Source organism: Trichosurus vulpecula, chromosome 5, assembly GCF_011100635.1.
Source record: "Trichosurus vulpecula isolate mTriVul1 chromosome 5, mTriVul1.pri, whole genome shotgun sequence".
NCBI lineage: Eukaryota > Metazoa > Chordata > Mammalia > Diprotodontia > Phalangeridae > Trichosurus > Trichosurus vulpecula.
In genome coordinates, this window is record NC_050577.1 from 240,704,474 (window position 1) to 240,721,557 (window position 17,084).

A 17,084-nucleotide genomic window follows, 5' to 3' on the forward strand; every position below is an offset into this window, starting at 1 on the left:
TAAATTTCATTGTTTTGGAAGGAAGGACATAATCATTTATTAAATGTGTACTAAGTGCTAAGCACCTTACAGTTACTGTCTCCTTAATCCTCATGACTCACCCTGGGAAGTAGGTGCTACTATCCCCATTTTACAGATAAGGGAACTGAGGCAGACAGGTTAAGTGAGTTATCTAGGTTCACAAAGCTGGTATCTGAGGCCAGATTTGAACTTATCTTCTGACTCCAGGTCTAGCACAATCTGACCCCAACCTGTTTTTTCCAGATTGCTTCATTCACAAGCTCTATATTCAGTCAAACTGGCTAATTATGGTCCCCTTACGTGATATTCCATGGCCTGCCCCTTTGTCACTGTACTCCAAGCTCTTTCCTGTCCCACCCCCCTTACCTCTGCCTACCAGAATCTGTAGCTCCCTTCCAGGGTCAGTTCAAGTGTATCCTCCTCCAGGAGACCTTTCCTGATTCCAACTGTTAGTACTCTTCCCCCACCTCTCACTGAAATTACTTTGTATACATTTTTCTATCTACTTAACTTTGTAAAGGTTGTTCTACTCCCCACCCCCCGACACCCTCCCCCCAACAAAATAGCTAAATTCTTTGAGGTCAGAGATCATTTAGGTTTCTGTCTTTGTATCCCACTTCTGGGCAAGGCCCATAATAGATGCTTAATAAATGTTTGTTCAATTGAATTGCCCAAAGATAGTCAGGTTTCCAAAAACTGGAAAGGATCTTTGGATTTCCTTGGTAAAGCCTGAGACTATAAGTCAATACTCAGGGGTTTTGCTTCCTTTCTTTCTTGGTCAGTGACTTTTTTTGTCAAATGATTAGAAAAAGGCATTTCTCACTCTACATGGTCTTGATAAAGATCTCTCCTTACTGGTGCTATGTCACATTGAGCTTATGTATTTCAACCAGTCTGTCAATAAGCATTTTGTTAAGTGCCTACTATGTGCCATGCACTCTCTATGCTAAGCACTGGGGATACAAAAAGAAGCAAAAGACAGCCCCTGCCCTCAAGGAAGTCACAGTCTAATGGAACCAAAAGAGAAAGAATCAAAACAAAGCTGTGAAAATGCTAGAAAATAGAATGCATGAGTTGGTATTATTTAGTGTCAAGAAAAAAGCATTGAGGGATGAGTTAATAATTAGCTATAAGCTAGGATATCATGAAAAGAGAAAATAATCAGGTATTATATGTCCAGTTAAAGTTAGGTAAGAGAAACAGTATAGAGTAGTGGATAGAGAGACAATATAAGATAAAGAAGACCTGGGTTAAATTCTCTGAAACATAGAGGCTGTGTGACCCGGGCAAGTCCCTTGACCTCTCAGTACTCCAGACAACTCTTAAGACTAAGTTGCAGAACAAATGTCGATCTGTAACAGGAGAAGTTTCTTCCTGGAAAGATCCCAATCTCAATACTATGGATCTGGATGTTAAAAAAACAGAATAAATGGAAAAAAAAATTTTAATCACTGTCTGCAAAGCACTATGCTAAGCCCTGGGGATAGAGGTAAAAAAGCATGATCCCTGCTCACAAGGAGTTCACGTATTCTAACAAAGTAGAGATTCTTAATCTGGGCTTCAGGGCCCCCTCGATAGCTTTCAAAGAGTCTGTGAACTGGATTAGAAAAAAAATTCATCTTTATTTTCACAAATCTGTAGCTGGGATTTAGCACTTCTTTCCATTTTTGAACATGGGCAACAGAGCGTTATTCTGAGAAGGGATCTATAAGCTTTACCAGACTGCCAAAGAGGCCCACAAGAGGTAACAAAACATCTAAGAGGTTTCAGCTACAAGTCGGATGGAAAGACCTTAGGGTACAGCAGCAAAACAGATGGTAAATGCATCTTTCTGAATGTTATTTCCACTGGGGGAAAAATCATTTGACAATATCAAGGCCATCAGCGGTGATAATGAAGAAATAACCTCAAGTGAGAAAAGTTTGGGTTAGACATAAGAGGATTTCAGTCTTCTCTATTTTTCAGGACCATTCTAGATAAACATTTGTTCAACCAAAGTATATGATTGGAAAGAGCAGTGGTCTTGGATAGAAGGTTTGTGTTGGAATTCTAGCTCCGCTCCTTAATTCGGACATATCGCTTAACTTTAAGTCTCTGTTTCCTCACCTATATGATGGGAATATCAATACATTTTGGATGAAGGGAGATGAGGCTATGGCAAAAGTTAGCCATCAAGCTTCGTATAAGTGTGAGTTTTATTCTCATCACTATAACTATTACATCCAGGCATAAGGAGATGGACGGTAACAGGGGTTAGCAATCTCCAAGCAACATTTGTCATCAGCTGGAGAGATCACTTGCCAGCCTCCCCCAAAACAGCAAAGGCAGCCATGACTTTGCTCTGATGTCTCAGAAGAAAAAGAAAGGACAGTACCTTTACAGTACCTTTGTTTGGGGTGTGTCAAAGATATGCCCGGCATCTTCTCGATTTTTCACCCGTGACAAGTTCAGGGAGAACAGGTTGTACAGCCTCAGAAATGATTTGACATTTCTGCTCCTCCCCCTCATCTTTATGGTATTTAGAGATCTTGTAATCTTGCCCCCGGTGTATAACATCACTGGTATTGACTTTGAGGCAGCATGGACCAATGGGGAAGAGTACTGAATTTGGAGTCCCAAAACCTAGGTTCAGATCTCTGTCACCCGTGTGACCTTGGGCCGGTCACTGACCTTGTTTGGGCCTCAGTTTCCTCATATGTAAAACAACAAGGGGATGAAATTCTCTTCTAGGTCTAAATGTATGATCTTAACATTTGGGAATTGCCAACTGTTGTTGTCTCGTTTCACTCATTTCCAATTCTGACCCCATTTGGTGTTTTCTTGGCAAAGATACTAGAGTAGTTTCCTGTTTCCTTCTCCAGCTCATTTTACAACAACAACAAAATATTCGGGCATTGCCTACTAGATCATTTCTATTTGACTTTATTGGGTCAGCACATTGGCAAAGACTCATTTACAAAGAGATAATACCATGCAATGGTTCCCAGTCCTATGCCATAGGAGAAATTCCCACCTTCATTTCTCTACCCTCCTGTTGTTGTTTGGGTCTAGAGGGATGGTAAGAGGCACACCACTGGCAATGACTAGTGTAAGGAGCAGGATGAAGCCCTAAATTCTCCAAACAAATCATCTTATGCATCTTCAAATGGTGTTCTTACTAATATTATGTAATGTGTTATAAGATAGGAATACAAGCCATTCCCCAATTGAGAAATGGTCAAAGGATATGAACAGGCAGTTTTCAGAGGAAGAAATTAAAGCTATCTACAGGCATATGAAAAAATGCTCTGGATCACTACTGATTAGAGAAATGCAAATCAAAACAACTCTTAGATACCACATCTCTCCTGTCAGATTGGCTAAAATAACAAAACAGGAAAATGATAAATGCTGGAAAGGATGTGGGGAAATTGGAACACTGTTGCATTGCTGGTGGAGTTGTGAGCTGATCCAGCCATTTTGGAGAGCAGTTTGGAACTATGCCCAAAGGGCTATAGATATGTTCATACCCTTTGACCAAGAATACCACTTCTAGGGTTGTATCCCAAAGAAATCACGCAAGCGGGAAAAGGACCCATATGTACAAGGATATTTATAGCAGCTCTTTTTGTGGTAGCCAAGAATTGGAAATCAAAGGGATGCCCATCAATTGGGGAATGGCTGAACAAGCTGTGGTATATGAAGGTGATGGAATACTATTGTGCCATAAGAAATGGGGATGATGCAGACTTCGTAACAACCTGGAAAAACCTACACGACATAATGCTGAGTGAGCGGAGCAGAGCCAGGAGAACGTTGTGCACAGCCACAGATATATGGATTCCGTGAGGACCAACCCTGACATACTGCGCTCTTCTCAGCAACCTAAGGGGCAAGGACAACTCCAGGGGACTCATGATGTAGAATGCTATCTTCATCCAGAGAAAGAACTGTGAAGTTTGAATACACATCGAGGCACATTACATGCTCGCCTTTTTTGCTTCTCTTTTGTTTTTGTTTTTGGGTTGTTTTTTTTTTTTGGTTCTGGTTTCTTCTTTCTCATGATTCATTCCATTGGTCAAAATTCTTCTCCACAACTTGACTAGTGCATAAATTAATTCAATGCGAAGTTATACATGACAGTTATATGAGATTCCATGCCGTCTTGGGGAGGGAGGGGAGAAAATCTGGAACTCAAAACTATGTAGAACCGTGTGTGGTAAACTAAAAATAAATAAATAAATTTTAAAAAAAGATGTAAGATATCTTATTAATATGTTTTAAATATTAATATTAATGTGTGTTTTTAAATTACTGTGCTTGCTCCAGTTCTGTCAACCCAAACCGATGTACGTGGTGTGTGTAGGCTGAAACCTAGGGCATCAGAGAAGGCTAAATACCACTTACTTTATCTACTTCCTTAATTATTTGAGAGCACAGTTGACTGGAAATAAACTTAACTGTAGACTAGTCCAAATGCTTGGCTTGGATGGCAAAAACCTGTTTTAGAAAAAGTGTATTTAACAGTTATTTATCACTTCCTAAACACAGCATGGTATGGTGGCTCCAGGCCAGTCTTGGTATTTGGAAGGCCTGAGTTCAAGTACTTCATCTGACACGTTTGTATGAGCCTGGCTGAGCCACATAACCCCGAAGGGCCCCCTATATAAATTATAAGTTAGAGTTGAGTTGCCAGTCTCCATTGGTGGAGGGAGTTGCCATGCCAGGAATTCCCCGTGCCAATGAAATCACAGGCCATCTCCCACCCAAAAATATCAAAGATGCTAGGCTAGATGCTGGTGGAGAGGAGGAGCCCTGTGAAGTCTTTGAAAGAGCCATGTGCTTAGAGTCAGGAGAGACCTAATTTCATATCCTGCCCTTGACTCTTACTAGCTTTGTGACCATGATCAACTTCAGTTTCCTTAACCTGTAAAAGGGGGATAATGAGATTTCCACTACCTGACTCACAGTGTAGGAGAGCACTTTGTAAACCTTAAACCAATGTCTGATGGGGAGGTAGCTTGGTACAGTGGAGAGAGTACCAGATTTGAGGTCAGAGGACCTGGGTTCAAATCCTGGCTCTGCCATTTATGGTTTCTGTATCCTTGAATAATTTACTTACTCATTTTCCTCATCTGTAAAATGGAAGGGGTTGGACAAAAGTAAAATAATAGTAATAATAACTCGTTTTCATATAGTATTTTAAGGTTTGCATATCTCTTTACATGTTATCTCATTTGGTAGGGACTATTATCTCCACTTTACAGATAAGGAAACTGAGGCACTAACTTGCCCAGGTTTACACAGCTAATAGGTGTCAGAGGCAGGATTTGAACTTCTTGCCTTCTAAGTCCAAAGCTCTGTTCCCTAGCTCTCTGACTTCTCAGATGTCTTCTGGCTCCAAATTTATGGCATTTATGTGCATTATTACGCAAACACATGGTCCTCCAGCAGTTTACTGTCTAATGACAAGGTAAATAAGATACACACAGATAAATAGAATGCAAATCAGAACAAAGCCTGTGTTTGAAATGTTCTTTATTAATCCTGCACCCATTATTAATCAAGGCCTATAGGCCTTTTTTTTCCTTTCTAGACAATTTTCTGAAGAATTAACAGGAGCTGACATGTCAAAAGACTTGAAATTCAGTGTGTCCTTGGGTTCAGCTGTGTTCAGCCAGCAGTGTGGCTCCATTAGCACTAGTGCATACTTGGAGTACAAAGTCATGCACCTCAGAGCTTCCCCCTCACTGACAAATAACATCTTTTTAAAACACACGTGACCCATAGAAATTGTATTGACTCTGACTGTCTCCATGTCCTTCTACTTCCTGCCCAGATAAGCGTCTGTCAGTGGCAAATATGCTGAGGGCCCTCACACATGGAAATCCCATGAAAATCAAATTAAATAAGAATTAGGAGAAGCTGCTGGTTGGGCAGAATTTCTCACCTGACCCAGTGTTTAACTCCCATTAACCCTTCTCACTAATTTTTGTTCAATTTGTTTGGCCTATGGGCCGGTTTTTATTTTCATGTCTGTGCTAATGATGGACATCTTGAGTGACCTGTTTATAACCTCAGCTCATTAACTGTTCTCCTCACTTGGCCTATCATCACTAAACAATCTCTCTCTCTTTAATAGGAAAATATATTTGTTGATCGATCCAGGATGGCCCCAAAGACACCAATGAAAAATGAACCCATTGATTTATCGAAGCAAAGAACCTACACACCCGAAAGAAATCCAATTACACCAGTTAAACTTGCTGACAGACCTCAGGCAGAACCCTGGACCCCTACAGCTAACCTGAAGATGCTCATTAGTGCTGCTAGTCCTGACATGAGGGACCGGGAAAAGAAGAAGGAGCTGTTCAGACCAATTGAAAACAAGGATGAGGCATTCTCAGATTCACTACAGGTAACGTCAGTAGCCAGTATTTATTTAGTGCTTTCAGGTTTGCAGAGTACTTTACAAATATCTCATTTGATCCTCACAGTAGGTGCTATCATTATCCCCATTTTTATGTATGGGGAAACTGAGGCAGATAGTGGTTAAGTGATTTGCCCAACATCACACAGATATTAAGTACAAAGCTGGATTTGAAATTGATTGTGAAGTACTTAGGATAAAGCATTTCTCACACTTAGAAGGTAGTTGTAGGCACTAAGTGCCTACAATGTGCCTCTATGGTTCAGAGGTCACCTAGTCACAGGCTCATAGATCTAGAGTCCAATCCCCATTTTATTGTTGTTCAGTCATGTCTGACTCTTCATGACCCCTTTTGTGGTTTTCTCGGCAAAAATACTGGCGTGCTTTGTCATTTCTTTCTCCACCTCATTTTACAGACGAGGAAACTGAGGCAAACAGGTGAAGTGATTTGCCCAGGCTCACACAGCTAGTGTCTGAGGCCAAATTTTAACTTGGGAAGATGAGTCTTCCTGACAGTAGGTCTGATGCTGTGCCACATAGCTGAGGAAACCCCAGAGGAGGTAAAGTGACTTGCCTGTGGTCACAAAGGTGACTTAGGTGGAAGTTGAGCTTAGGTCCTCAGACTTAAGAGGACTTGATCAATCCACTGTACCACCTGGCTGCCGTAGGTAAGCAGGCAGAGGTGGGCCAATCTAGGGAGTGTAAGGTTTTCGTCCTCTTTTTAACCATTGGCTCAGTTAGAGGATTTGAAAGGCAGTCTTGCCTTAGTAAATAGAGTTGGCCTTGTAATCACGAGGGCCTGGATTCAGATCTCACCTCTGATATACACCGGCTTTGTGCCGCAGGCAAATCCCTTAACCTCTAAGTGCCCTGGAGCAAACCTCTCAGACTTTTAGCACAGTGCCTAGCACTCTCCACTCCAAGCCCCACGATCATAGTTGATTTGTATCTGATGGAGGAGCTCTTTACACCAAATGAAATCAAGAGATAGAGAAATGAATAAATAAATAAATTTGAATGAAGCATTTTTCTTTACCAGTATTCTTCAGTCCATCAATAGAGGTAAATTGCTTAATATGCTTTAGAAGATCAGCACTGATTTCATTGGAATAGGAAACTCCCAGGTGAGGAAGCTCCCTCTGTCACGGCGGATCAACACCTTCTCTGCACTGTACAGGTCTTGCCCAGAGCGTTAAGAGGTTAAGGGACTTGACAGAGGGAGTCATAGAGAAAAAAAATAAGAGTCTTCGTTCTGAAAATAATTTTTTTTTAAATTCCTTTTTTTGAAACTGTCTGATGCTGCCTTGAAGAGCCCAAATGGTATCAACTTTTTAAGACCAAAATTTTAATCCTGTTATTTTGTGAAGAAACTTGTAATCAATAAACTCCATTTGCATTTCTAAATGTTCAGTTCAACAAAGGCACTCAGGCTCTATTTTCAGTTAATCTTGACCTGAAAATTTTTTCTTTCTTCTAGATTAATAACCTTTATTTTATCCTAGTCATGACGGATTGTTTGCAGTTAATTGATTTTGTTCTTGGTTGAAGTGCAGCCATCCTCTCAGTTGCCTTGTCTCGTGAATGCAGCAGGAAGAGCAGAGATAAATGAAATAGACCAGGCAGTGATCAGAAATCTCATTAGTCACCACTTTCCCTTTCCTTCCCACCAAAGTGCTTACAAGAGCTACAAATAAGGACTAGACCGACTTACAGATTAAATTTCCTTTTGTTCTTAGTTCTTGATTTATTAACCATCAATAAAAGCATTGGGATACACAAACAAATGCGAAATGTTGGGCATTGAAATTATAAACTTCTGCTGTTTGTTGTTGTTTTAAGATGTGTATTTCAGGAGATGGAATTTCATAACGAAGAGTTAGAAAGACCTGGATTCAAATCCTGCCACTGTGATATACTGGCTCTTGGGTCACCTAACCTGTCAGTGCCCTCAGGCAAGCCTAGGACTTTCAGTGGAGGAAGTTAGCTCACTGGGAGCTCCCTATATGAATGAAATCAGAAGTCCTATCACAAAATATATATTGTCTTTAACAAGTTGCAACAAAAATGTCCTCCAGTTTGTTGTTTTCTTCCTCCCCTTCTGAAGCTTGTTTTGTTTGTATTTACCCAGATGTTGTCATTTCCTGCTGTTTACATAATTGTGGTTAAAGGAGCAGAGATCTTGGGCTGGGAGGGATCTCTGAAGCTGTTTTCTCCAACTCCCTCATTTTACATGCCAGGGGAGGCAGGCAAAGTGATTTCCTTGCAAGGTCATACAGGTAGTTAGCATCAAAGCCAGGATTTGAACCCAGGTCCCCTGACTCTAGTACCTCGAGTGTAATTGGCACTTAATAAATGTTTCTTGATTGATAGGTTCTTTTTTATTGCTTTTTTTACACTGTTCTAATATTCTTTCTTCTAAAGTACCCTTTTCTCAACATTTCTTTTTTGATAGAAATACAAATAATTAGTTTTATCACCAAATTGTTCTGTCCTTGAATAATCACAAACTGAATAGATATAGAGCAACTTGGGATTGCTGATTTGTTTATTTGAGAGTGTCACAGGTAATAGATTTCCAGAAAGGGTCCAGATAAGTAGGTGTTACGCAACCTTGAAAGCAGTTACCTCTGTGCCTAAAGCCAGAACAAGTTTTACAACTCCCTAGATACATTTGGTCTCTTCCTCCACACGTATCCTGTCTTTTGTCATCTCTTTGTCATTTTTCATTTCGAAAGAAATTTTTCAGAGCAGATGGTAGCTGGTTCAAAGGGAAGGTTTGTGAAACAATTAGGATAACAGCATTTATTATAAATTTAGAAGATAAGCATAGGCAGTAAGCACCCACTATATGCCTCTGTGACTTAGAGGTCATCTGGTCATAGGCTCATAGATCTAAAGTCCAGTATCCATTTTGTTGTTCAGTCATTTTCAGTCACATCTAACTCTTCATGATTGGAGTTTTCTTGGCAAGGATACTGGAGTGGTTTGCCATTTCCTTCTCTAGCTCATTTTATAGTTGAGAAAACTGAGGCAAACAGGGTTAAGTGACTTGCCCAGGGTCACACAGCTAGTAAGTTTCTGAGGCCAGATATGAACTAAGGAAGATGAGTCTTCCTGACTCCAGGCCTGGTGCTTTCTCCACTGTACCAACTAGTTAAGGAAACTAAGTCCCAGAGGTGGTAAAGTGACTTGCCTATGGTCACACAGGTAACAACTTCGAGTTGAGCTAGGGTCCTCAGATTTAAAAGCCATTATTCTTCTCACTTTCCCACACTTGCACTTCCTCTAAGGGCTAACTAGACTTCAAAGATCCTTGATTACCTCAATGCAATGTATGGTACTCATCCTCTCTGTGCTTTAGTAGAGTTAATGTGACAAAGAAAAATTAATCACCTTCTAACTTTATGCTGAGGAGCTCTCCCAAATTTAACTAGGCCAACCTTGATCAAAAGACACCGACGGCCTCTTCTGGCCCATTCGTTCAAAACTGAGGGTCAGCTCATCCACGGTGAAGCAAAAAATCAGAGCTTTATAGGACAGTGGCTAGCCAAAATTAAAGTAGCTGGTGTTTACATAGCACTTTAAAGTTCCTTCATGTATATAATCTCAACAGCCCTGTGACGTGGGTGTTGTTATTGTTATCCCATTTTGCAGGCCAAGAGAAGATAAGTGATTTCCCCTGGCTCACACAGTTCCTAAGTGTCTGAGGCAGGATTTGGATTCCTGACTTCAAAGTCTCCTACTCAGTACTACCTAGCTGTTTATAAACATTCACTTAGAAATATATATTAGCTCATTTCAGAATGCATTACATTTTCACAAAAGGCAGCATAGTATAGTGGATGGAGCATTAATTTAGAGTCAGAAATACCTGGATTCTAGTCCTACCTTATACTAGCTGTGTGACCTTGGTCGAGTCAATAATCCTTTCAATACCCCAGGCAACGCTGAGTATAAACTACAAAAGAGCTGTTGATCTGCCTTAGTTCCCATGGAATCAGTTGTCATCACTGTGTTTATGATTCTGAGAGCTCTCTATCTAGCCCTAACCTATCTCCTTGCATCTCCAATCTCCTGTCTCCAACTACCCTTTGGATATCTCAAACAGAACATCCCACAGACATCTTAACCTCAACATGTCCATTTTTTTCCCTCCTAGTCCTCCCTTCTTACTAACTCGCTTATTATTATTAAACTTACCTCCTGGTCACTCAGGCTCACAACCTGGGTGTTATCCTCAATTCTTCACTCTCCCTCACCCTATCCCACCCACCCAATATCCAGTCTGATGCCAGATTCTCTTGATTCTGCCTTCGCAAGATCTCTCGAATATGCCAACTCTTCTCTCAAAGAGCTGCCTTCACCCTGCTGCAGGCCCTCATCAGCTAATGACTGACCACTGCAATAGCTTTCTGGTGGGTCTCCCTGCCTTAAGCCTCTCCTCACTCTAGTCCATTCTGCACTTGGCCATCAAGTTGATCTTACTAAAGTACAGGTCTGACCATGACACCATCACTCACTACCTTCTGCTATTCCGTAAACTCAAGTGAATCCCTACTGCTGCTAGGAACAGATATAAAATGCTCTTTTTGGCACTCAAAACCCTTTGTGACCTAACCCCTTCTTGCCTTTCCAGTCTTTTTATACCTCACTCCCCACCGCATACTCTGTGATTCAGTGACGTTGACCTCGTTACTGTCTTTCACACAAGACACTGCATGAATTTTCACTGTCTGGCCTCCAGGCCTGGAATTCTCTCCCTTCTGATTTCCATCTGCTGGCTTCCTTCCTGTCCAGTTAAAATCCCATCTTCTACAAGAAGCTTTCCCTCTGTTATATATCTGCAGTGTGTCTGGTATGTATTTTGTCCGTACGTAGTTATTTGCATGTTGTCTCCTCCGTTAAACTTTGAGCCCCTTGAGAGGAGGGACTGTTTTGTTTTGTCTTGTCTTTCTGTACATCCCGAGCCTTAACACAGTACCTGGTACATAGTAGGCGCTTACTAAATGCTTCTTGCCTTGCCTTGATATGAGAGTTTCCTGTACTAATGAAGTCTCAGGTCTAGACCAAAGAACATTTATGTTCCCCTAGCCTCCAGCTATTTGGTGTTCCATACAGATGGTGCGCAGATGTTATCGCCATTTTATAGGCAAAGAAAGGTAATCTCAGAGGTTAAGTGGCTTGCTTAACTTAGATGGGTAGTAAAGAACAGATCAGTAGTTTGAACAAAGTTGATACTCGAGTCAGTCATTCTACAAGTATTTATTAGTGATGCTAGTGCTGTGGATACAAAGAAAGGCCAAGAAAAAAAAATAGCCTCTGCCCTCAAAGAACTTACATTGTAATAGAGGAAAGAAAAGGTAACTCAGTTTATACCAACAAGATGCATACATAATAGCTGGAAAGTAACTTTAAAGGGGAAGACTGAAGCTCGTGAAGGGACCAAGAAAGGCCTCCTGCAGGAGGCAGCATTCAAGCAGAGTCTTAAAGAAAGTCACAGTTCCTGAGAGCAGAGCGTAGAAGGGGAAGTACTCTGGGCATGGGGACAGCCAATTTAAAGGTTCAGGAATGGAAGAGGGAATAGAATGTGTGAGGAACAGCAAGTCAGGTTAATCAGACTGGATCATAGATAGCATGGAGGGTAACAAAATGTAAGAAGGCTGGAAAGGTCAGGTTGTAAAAAGTCATGTCAACAAGCATTTATTAAGTACTTACTATGTGCCAGATACCATGCTAAGCACCTGGGATGCAAATATAAGTAAAAAGAAAGATGACCTATACCCTCAAGGAACTTAGTGCTAAGGGGGAAAGATACCACATAGAAGGGAGTTAAAAAGTGGGGGTGCCAACCCAAGGACTTAATATTGGATCCTGAAGTTTATTGTTGTGGAGAGGGCAATCATATGGACAGACCTACAGCTTAGGAAAATTGCTTTGGTGGTTGAAGTGGAGAAAGACTTGAGACGGGAAGACCAATTAGAAAGCTAATGCAGTAATTCAGAACAGAGATGAAGAGGATCTGAACACAAGTGGTAGCCGTGTGAGTAAAGGGAAATTATACTTATATAAGTTAGAAGTACACAAGATGTTAGAAAAGGTAGAAATGACAAGATTGGGCAATTGACTGGATATATGAGCTGAGCAAGTGATGCCAAGGCTGCCTTCCTGAGTTGGGAGTGTAGTGGAACCTTGTTAGTAGTAAGTGTAGAAAGAGGAGTAGGATTGGAGGGAAAGATAAAAAGTTATGTTTTAGACATGTTGAGTTTGGGATGCCTAGGGAAGTCATTTCAAAATGTCCAATAGACAGTTGGTGATAAGACAGAAGCTTAGGAGAGAGACAAGGAATGGATCTATAGAGATCTGGCAATCAGCTACATAGGAGCTGATAAGATCACCAAGTGACATAGTATGGGGAGTAAAGAGGGGATACCTCTAGTTAGTGGGCATAACACGGATGAAGATCCGGAAAAGGAGACTGAGGAAGGACATGTAGGAAGAGAATCAAGAGTGCATTATCACAAAAATCCAGAAAGAATATCATCACCTAGAACTTGGTCAGCAGTGTTAAAGGCTGCAGAGAAGAAAGAGGATTAAGAAAAAGCCGTTGGATTTGTCCATTAAGAGCTTGTTGTCAACTTTGAAGACAGTAGTTTCAATTGAAAAATGAAGTCAGAAACCGGATTGCGGAAGAGATTGGGACAAAAGTGGAGCCATTGAGATTTTTTTTTCCAGAAATTTAGCTGAAAGGGGGAGGGGAAATATGGGACAACATCTAGTGGGGATAGTAAAATCAAGTAAAGCTATCTTAAGAATTGAATTTGTGGATATGTTTGCCAACAGCAGGGAAGGAGGCAGTAGCCAGGGAGAGATTGAAGATGAGGGAGAGTGAGAGAGAATATAATAGAAAGGCATTTTTCTGGAGAATAGTAGAAGAGATGGGATTAGAGGGTAGATGTCAAGAAGTTGCCTTGGCACAGAGAAAAACCACACCATCAGAGGCTGGAGTGGAGGAGGAAGAAGGGGGGAATTATGTCAGAGGCTTGAGAAAAGTAGATCACGTCCTCAGCAACAAGGGAAAGCGTGTAGGAGATACCACTGGAGGCCAAAGAGGAGAGAAAGGTTTGGAGCAGCTTCTGCGGAAAGTGAGAGAATCGATTAGGGAGGAGTAGAAGGATCGCCTTGCAACAATGAGAGCCCAATTGAGGTTAGATCACATAGATTTGTAGTGGACCCAGTGAGCCCCATTTTGTAACTTCCCCCAGCTCCGTTCAGCCTCATATGACCAAGAGCCAAGGAAGAAAATGGTGGGAAATGATCCAGGGTTGGGCTTTGGCCAGGTGTGCCGGGGGAGAAGGGGTCAAGAAAGTTGAGATAAGAAAGTGGAACTGGTTCACCAAGGGGTCAGGATAGGAAAGTGGGAAGAGTGTAGCCGGTGAGGGGTAATAGCCTGGGAAAGAACTGAGGGGTGGAGGATTTGGAGGTCATGGTGAGGACAGAGAGCAGGTTAAGGAGGAATAAATCATGAGAGAGATGGAAAGATAAAAGATTATGATCAGGAAGGAATTTCAGAGTTCATGTATGTGTTAATGGAACACAAAATCAAGGGTGTGCCTGCAGGGATATAAGAAATATTTTTCCACATATAAAATTAACAAAGACTAGTTATGATCATCCGGCAGTATTCCTGGAGTCAAAAGAACTTCACTATTCCAAACAATTACTAAAGATATTACATAATCTAGCACCAGCAAATGAAATACTGTTAACTTCTCTTTTTTTTGGGGGGGGGGGTGTTCCAGGCCTGTGATTTCATCAGTGTAGGGCACTTCAGGTGAAAGAATTCTCTCCACCATAGGCAGCTGTTCTACCATTTATAGTCATTGCAAATTACCTAATATCACTGAGTCAAATGACTTGCCCAGGCTCATACAACCTATATATGTTGAAGATCGGACTTAAAAACCAAGGCATCCTGACTCCAGAACCAGCCCTTTATCCACCACACTAGACTCTTAGGACCACAGCTGTAGAGCTTGAAGGCCTTTACACTACTTTCTCTAACCCTCTTATCCTACAGATAGGGAAACTGAAGCCCAGAGAAATTAAATGATCTGCCTGGGCTCACACAGGTGAGAGAGGGAGCTGGGAGTTGTACCTAGATCTGTTAACTCCAAATCCAGCCAGCTTTCTACTGTGCCACACTGAAGTTACCTGATACTGTGAGTGAGAATATACATCTAACTGACTCGCCATTATTCCCCTCGTCCTCAGGATAAAATGCTCTATATAACAATAATAAGAGATAGGGAATGGCCTGGTAATCTCATTAGTGTAAGGAATTCTCAGAAGGAGAAACTCCCTCTATTAGTGTAGGTCTATACCTTCTCTAGAACTTGGTCTTTTTAAATATATTGATGTCTTTTGTTTTTTTACACCACCTAAGTTTTCCCTAGTATACTCCCTCTTCCCCTTCCGGAGAGCCCATCTCATATGATAGCAGATTTTTTTAAGATTAAAAAAAAAAGAAATAAAGATAACTGGTCAACATATCAAAAAAAATCTGAAAATGTACATTATATTAGACTTGTGGATCTTTCCATCTCCGCAAAGGACTGTGGTGGGAGTGTCTTCTTATAGCTCTTCTTTCAAGCCATGCTTGTTCCTTATAATTTTACAACATTCAGTGTACGTGCGTGTGTGTGTGTGTGTGTGTGTGTGTGTGGTTCTTTCCATTTACATCGTTGTGATCATTGTGTATATTGTTTTCTTGGCTCTGCTTCCTTTACTCTGCATCAGTTCATTTAGATCTTTCCATGCTTCTCTGTAGTCATCACATCCATCATTTCTACAGTACAGTAATATAACATTGCATTCATGTGCCATACTTTATTTAGCCATTAACCAATCAATGGGCATCTACTGTGTTTCCAAATCCTTACAATTACAAAAAAGTCCCGCTATAAGTATTTTGGCATACATGAGCGCTTTCTTCTTATTGGTGGCCTCCTTATAATGGAATCTCAGGGTAAAGCATATGGACATTTTAGTCACTTTTTTTGCATGATTCCAGATTGCTTTCCAAAAAATTCACAGCTCTACCAATAATACATCAAGAGTGCCTATCTTCTTACAACCTCTCCAATTCTATTGTCATATTTTGTTATCCTCGCCAATTTGTAGGATGTCAGGTAAAACCTCAGAGTTATTTTGATGATCATTTCTGTAGTTATAAGTGACTTGGAACATTCTTTCATGTGGTTATTAATAGTATGCAATTCTTCTGAGAACTGTTTATTTATATCCTTTGACCCTTTATCCATTGAGAGATGACTTTTGGGCTGTGTGTGTATGTACATGCACAGGCCTGTGTGTGTTCACACACAAGCACATACATATATATGTGCATGTGTATGTATTTATATAGCTGTTGTTTGTTTCTATACCTTGAAAATTAAACCCTTCTGAGAAAAATTTGATGTGAAGATTGTTTTCCCGTTTAACTGCTTCCCATCTTATCCTAGGAGCATTAATTTTGTCTGTGCAGAAGTGTTTCAGTTTCATGTAATTTATTTTATTTTTCGTAACTTCCTCTATTCCTTGTTTAGTTAAGAGTACATTGGCAACCCATAGCTATGAGAGATATATGATCTCTTCTAAATTGTAGGATGTGGTGTAAGATGTTGGTCGAAGCCTTATTTCTGCCACACTGCTTTATGGTTTTCCCTGTAGTTTTTATGAAAATAGGGAGGTTTTTTCATAAGTAATTTGTGTTTTCCATTTTATCAAACACTGGACTCTTGAGTTCCGATTCTCCCTTATCTAGTCTGTGAAATTTAGTCTTTAACAGTTGGCCTATGCACTGAAACGTTTAAATGACCTTCCTGGGTCACACAGCCAGGATATGTCAGAGGCAGGACTTCCTGGCTGCAAGGTCAGCTTTCTATTTACAAGGCTCATTGTTATAATAATAGTCTTTTTGTGCAGCCTGTTTTGGTGACAGGACCCTTTAAATTCATTACTACTTATGAGCATTCTAAGGTTGTTAGCTTTCTAAGAACAGTAATAAAAATGAGCATTCATATAGCACTTTTAGGTTTGCAGAGAGCTTCCTGTGTTACCTCATTTGAATCTCACAACAACCCAAGGAGGCCGGTGCTATTATCATCCCCATCTTACAGCTTTGTGTTTCTTAACACAAGCAGATAGAAAAGGGGCAGCTCAATATGAGAGTACATTTTGATAGAGGGAAAAGGTTGTATCAATATCTACGGATTTGTTCCTCCAAGAGCAACAACCTAAGCAGAGCCTCCCTTCAAGTCTCAGCTAAAATCCCACTTTCCGAAAGAAGCCTTTCCCGATCCCCCTTAATTCTAGTGCCTTCCTGCTGTTTTTTTTTCCAGTTTGGCCTGTCCCTAGCTCATTTGTACATAGTTGTTTGTATGTTGTCTCCCCCATTAGACTGAGCTCCTGCAGAGCAGGCACCCACTTTCTGTGTACCCCTGCTGTTTCACATGGCGCTTTTACCAAATTTTAGACATTTAGTAAATGTATATTGACTAACTGACTGACAGAGGAGTTGAACGGCTTCTTCTGTTCCACCTCCCAGCCTTTGTGGGAGCTGTACAATGAAGAAAACCAGCCAGAGGAAGATGGA

The 17,084-nt window shown here is 40.8% G+C and overlaps 1 protein-coding gene across 1 annotated transcript in view; it reads left to right on the top strand.

Annotated features, from left to right (window-relative positions):
* Positions 1 to 17,084, top strand: part of E2F7 (E2F transcription factor 7) — a 50,795-nt gene that overhangs the window by 3,541 nt on the left and 30,170 nt on the right. The window contains exon 3 of the mRNA XM_036760266.1: positions 6,143 to 6,418. Within this exon, the coding sequence (XP_036616161.1) occupies positions 6,143 to 6,418 (276 nt within the window). The remainder of the gene's footprint in view (positions 1 to 6,142; positions 6,419 to 17,084) is intronic.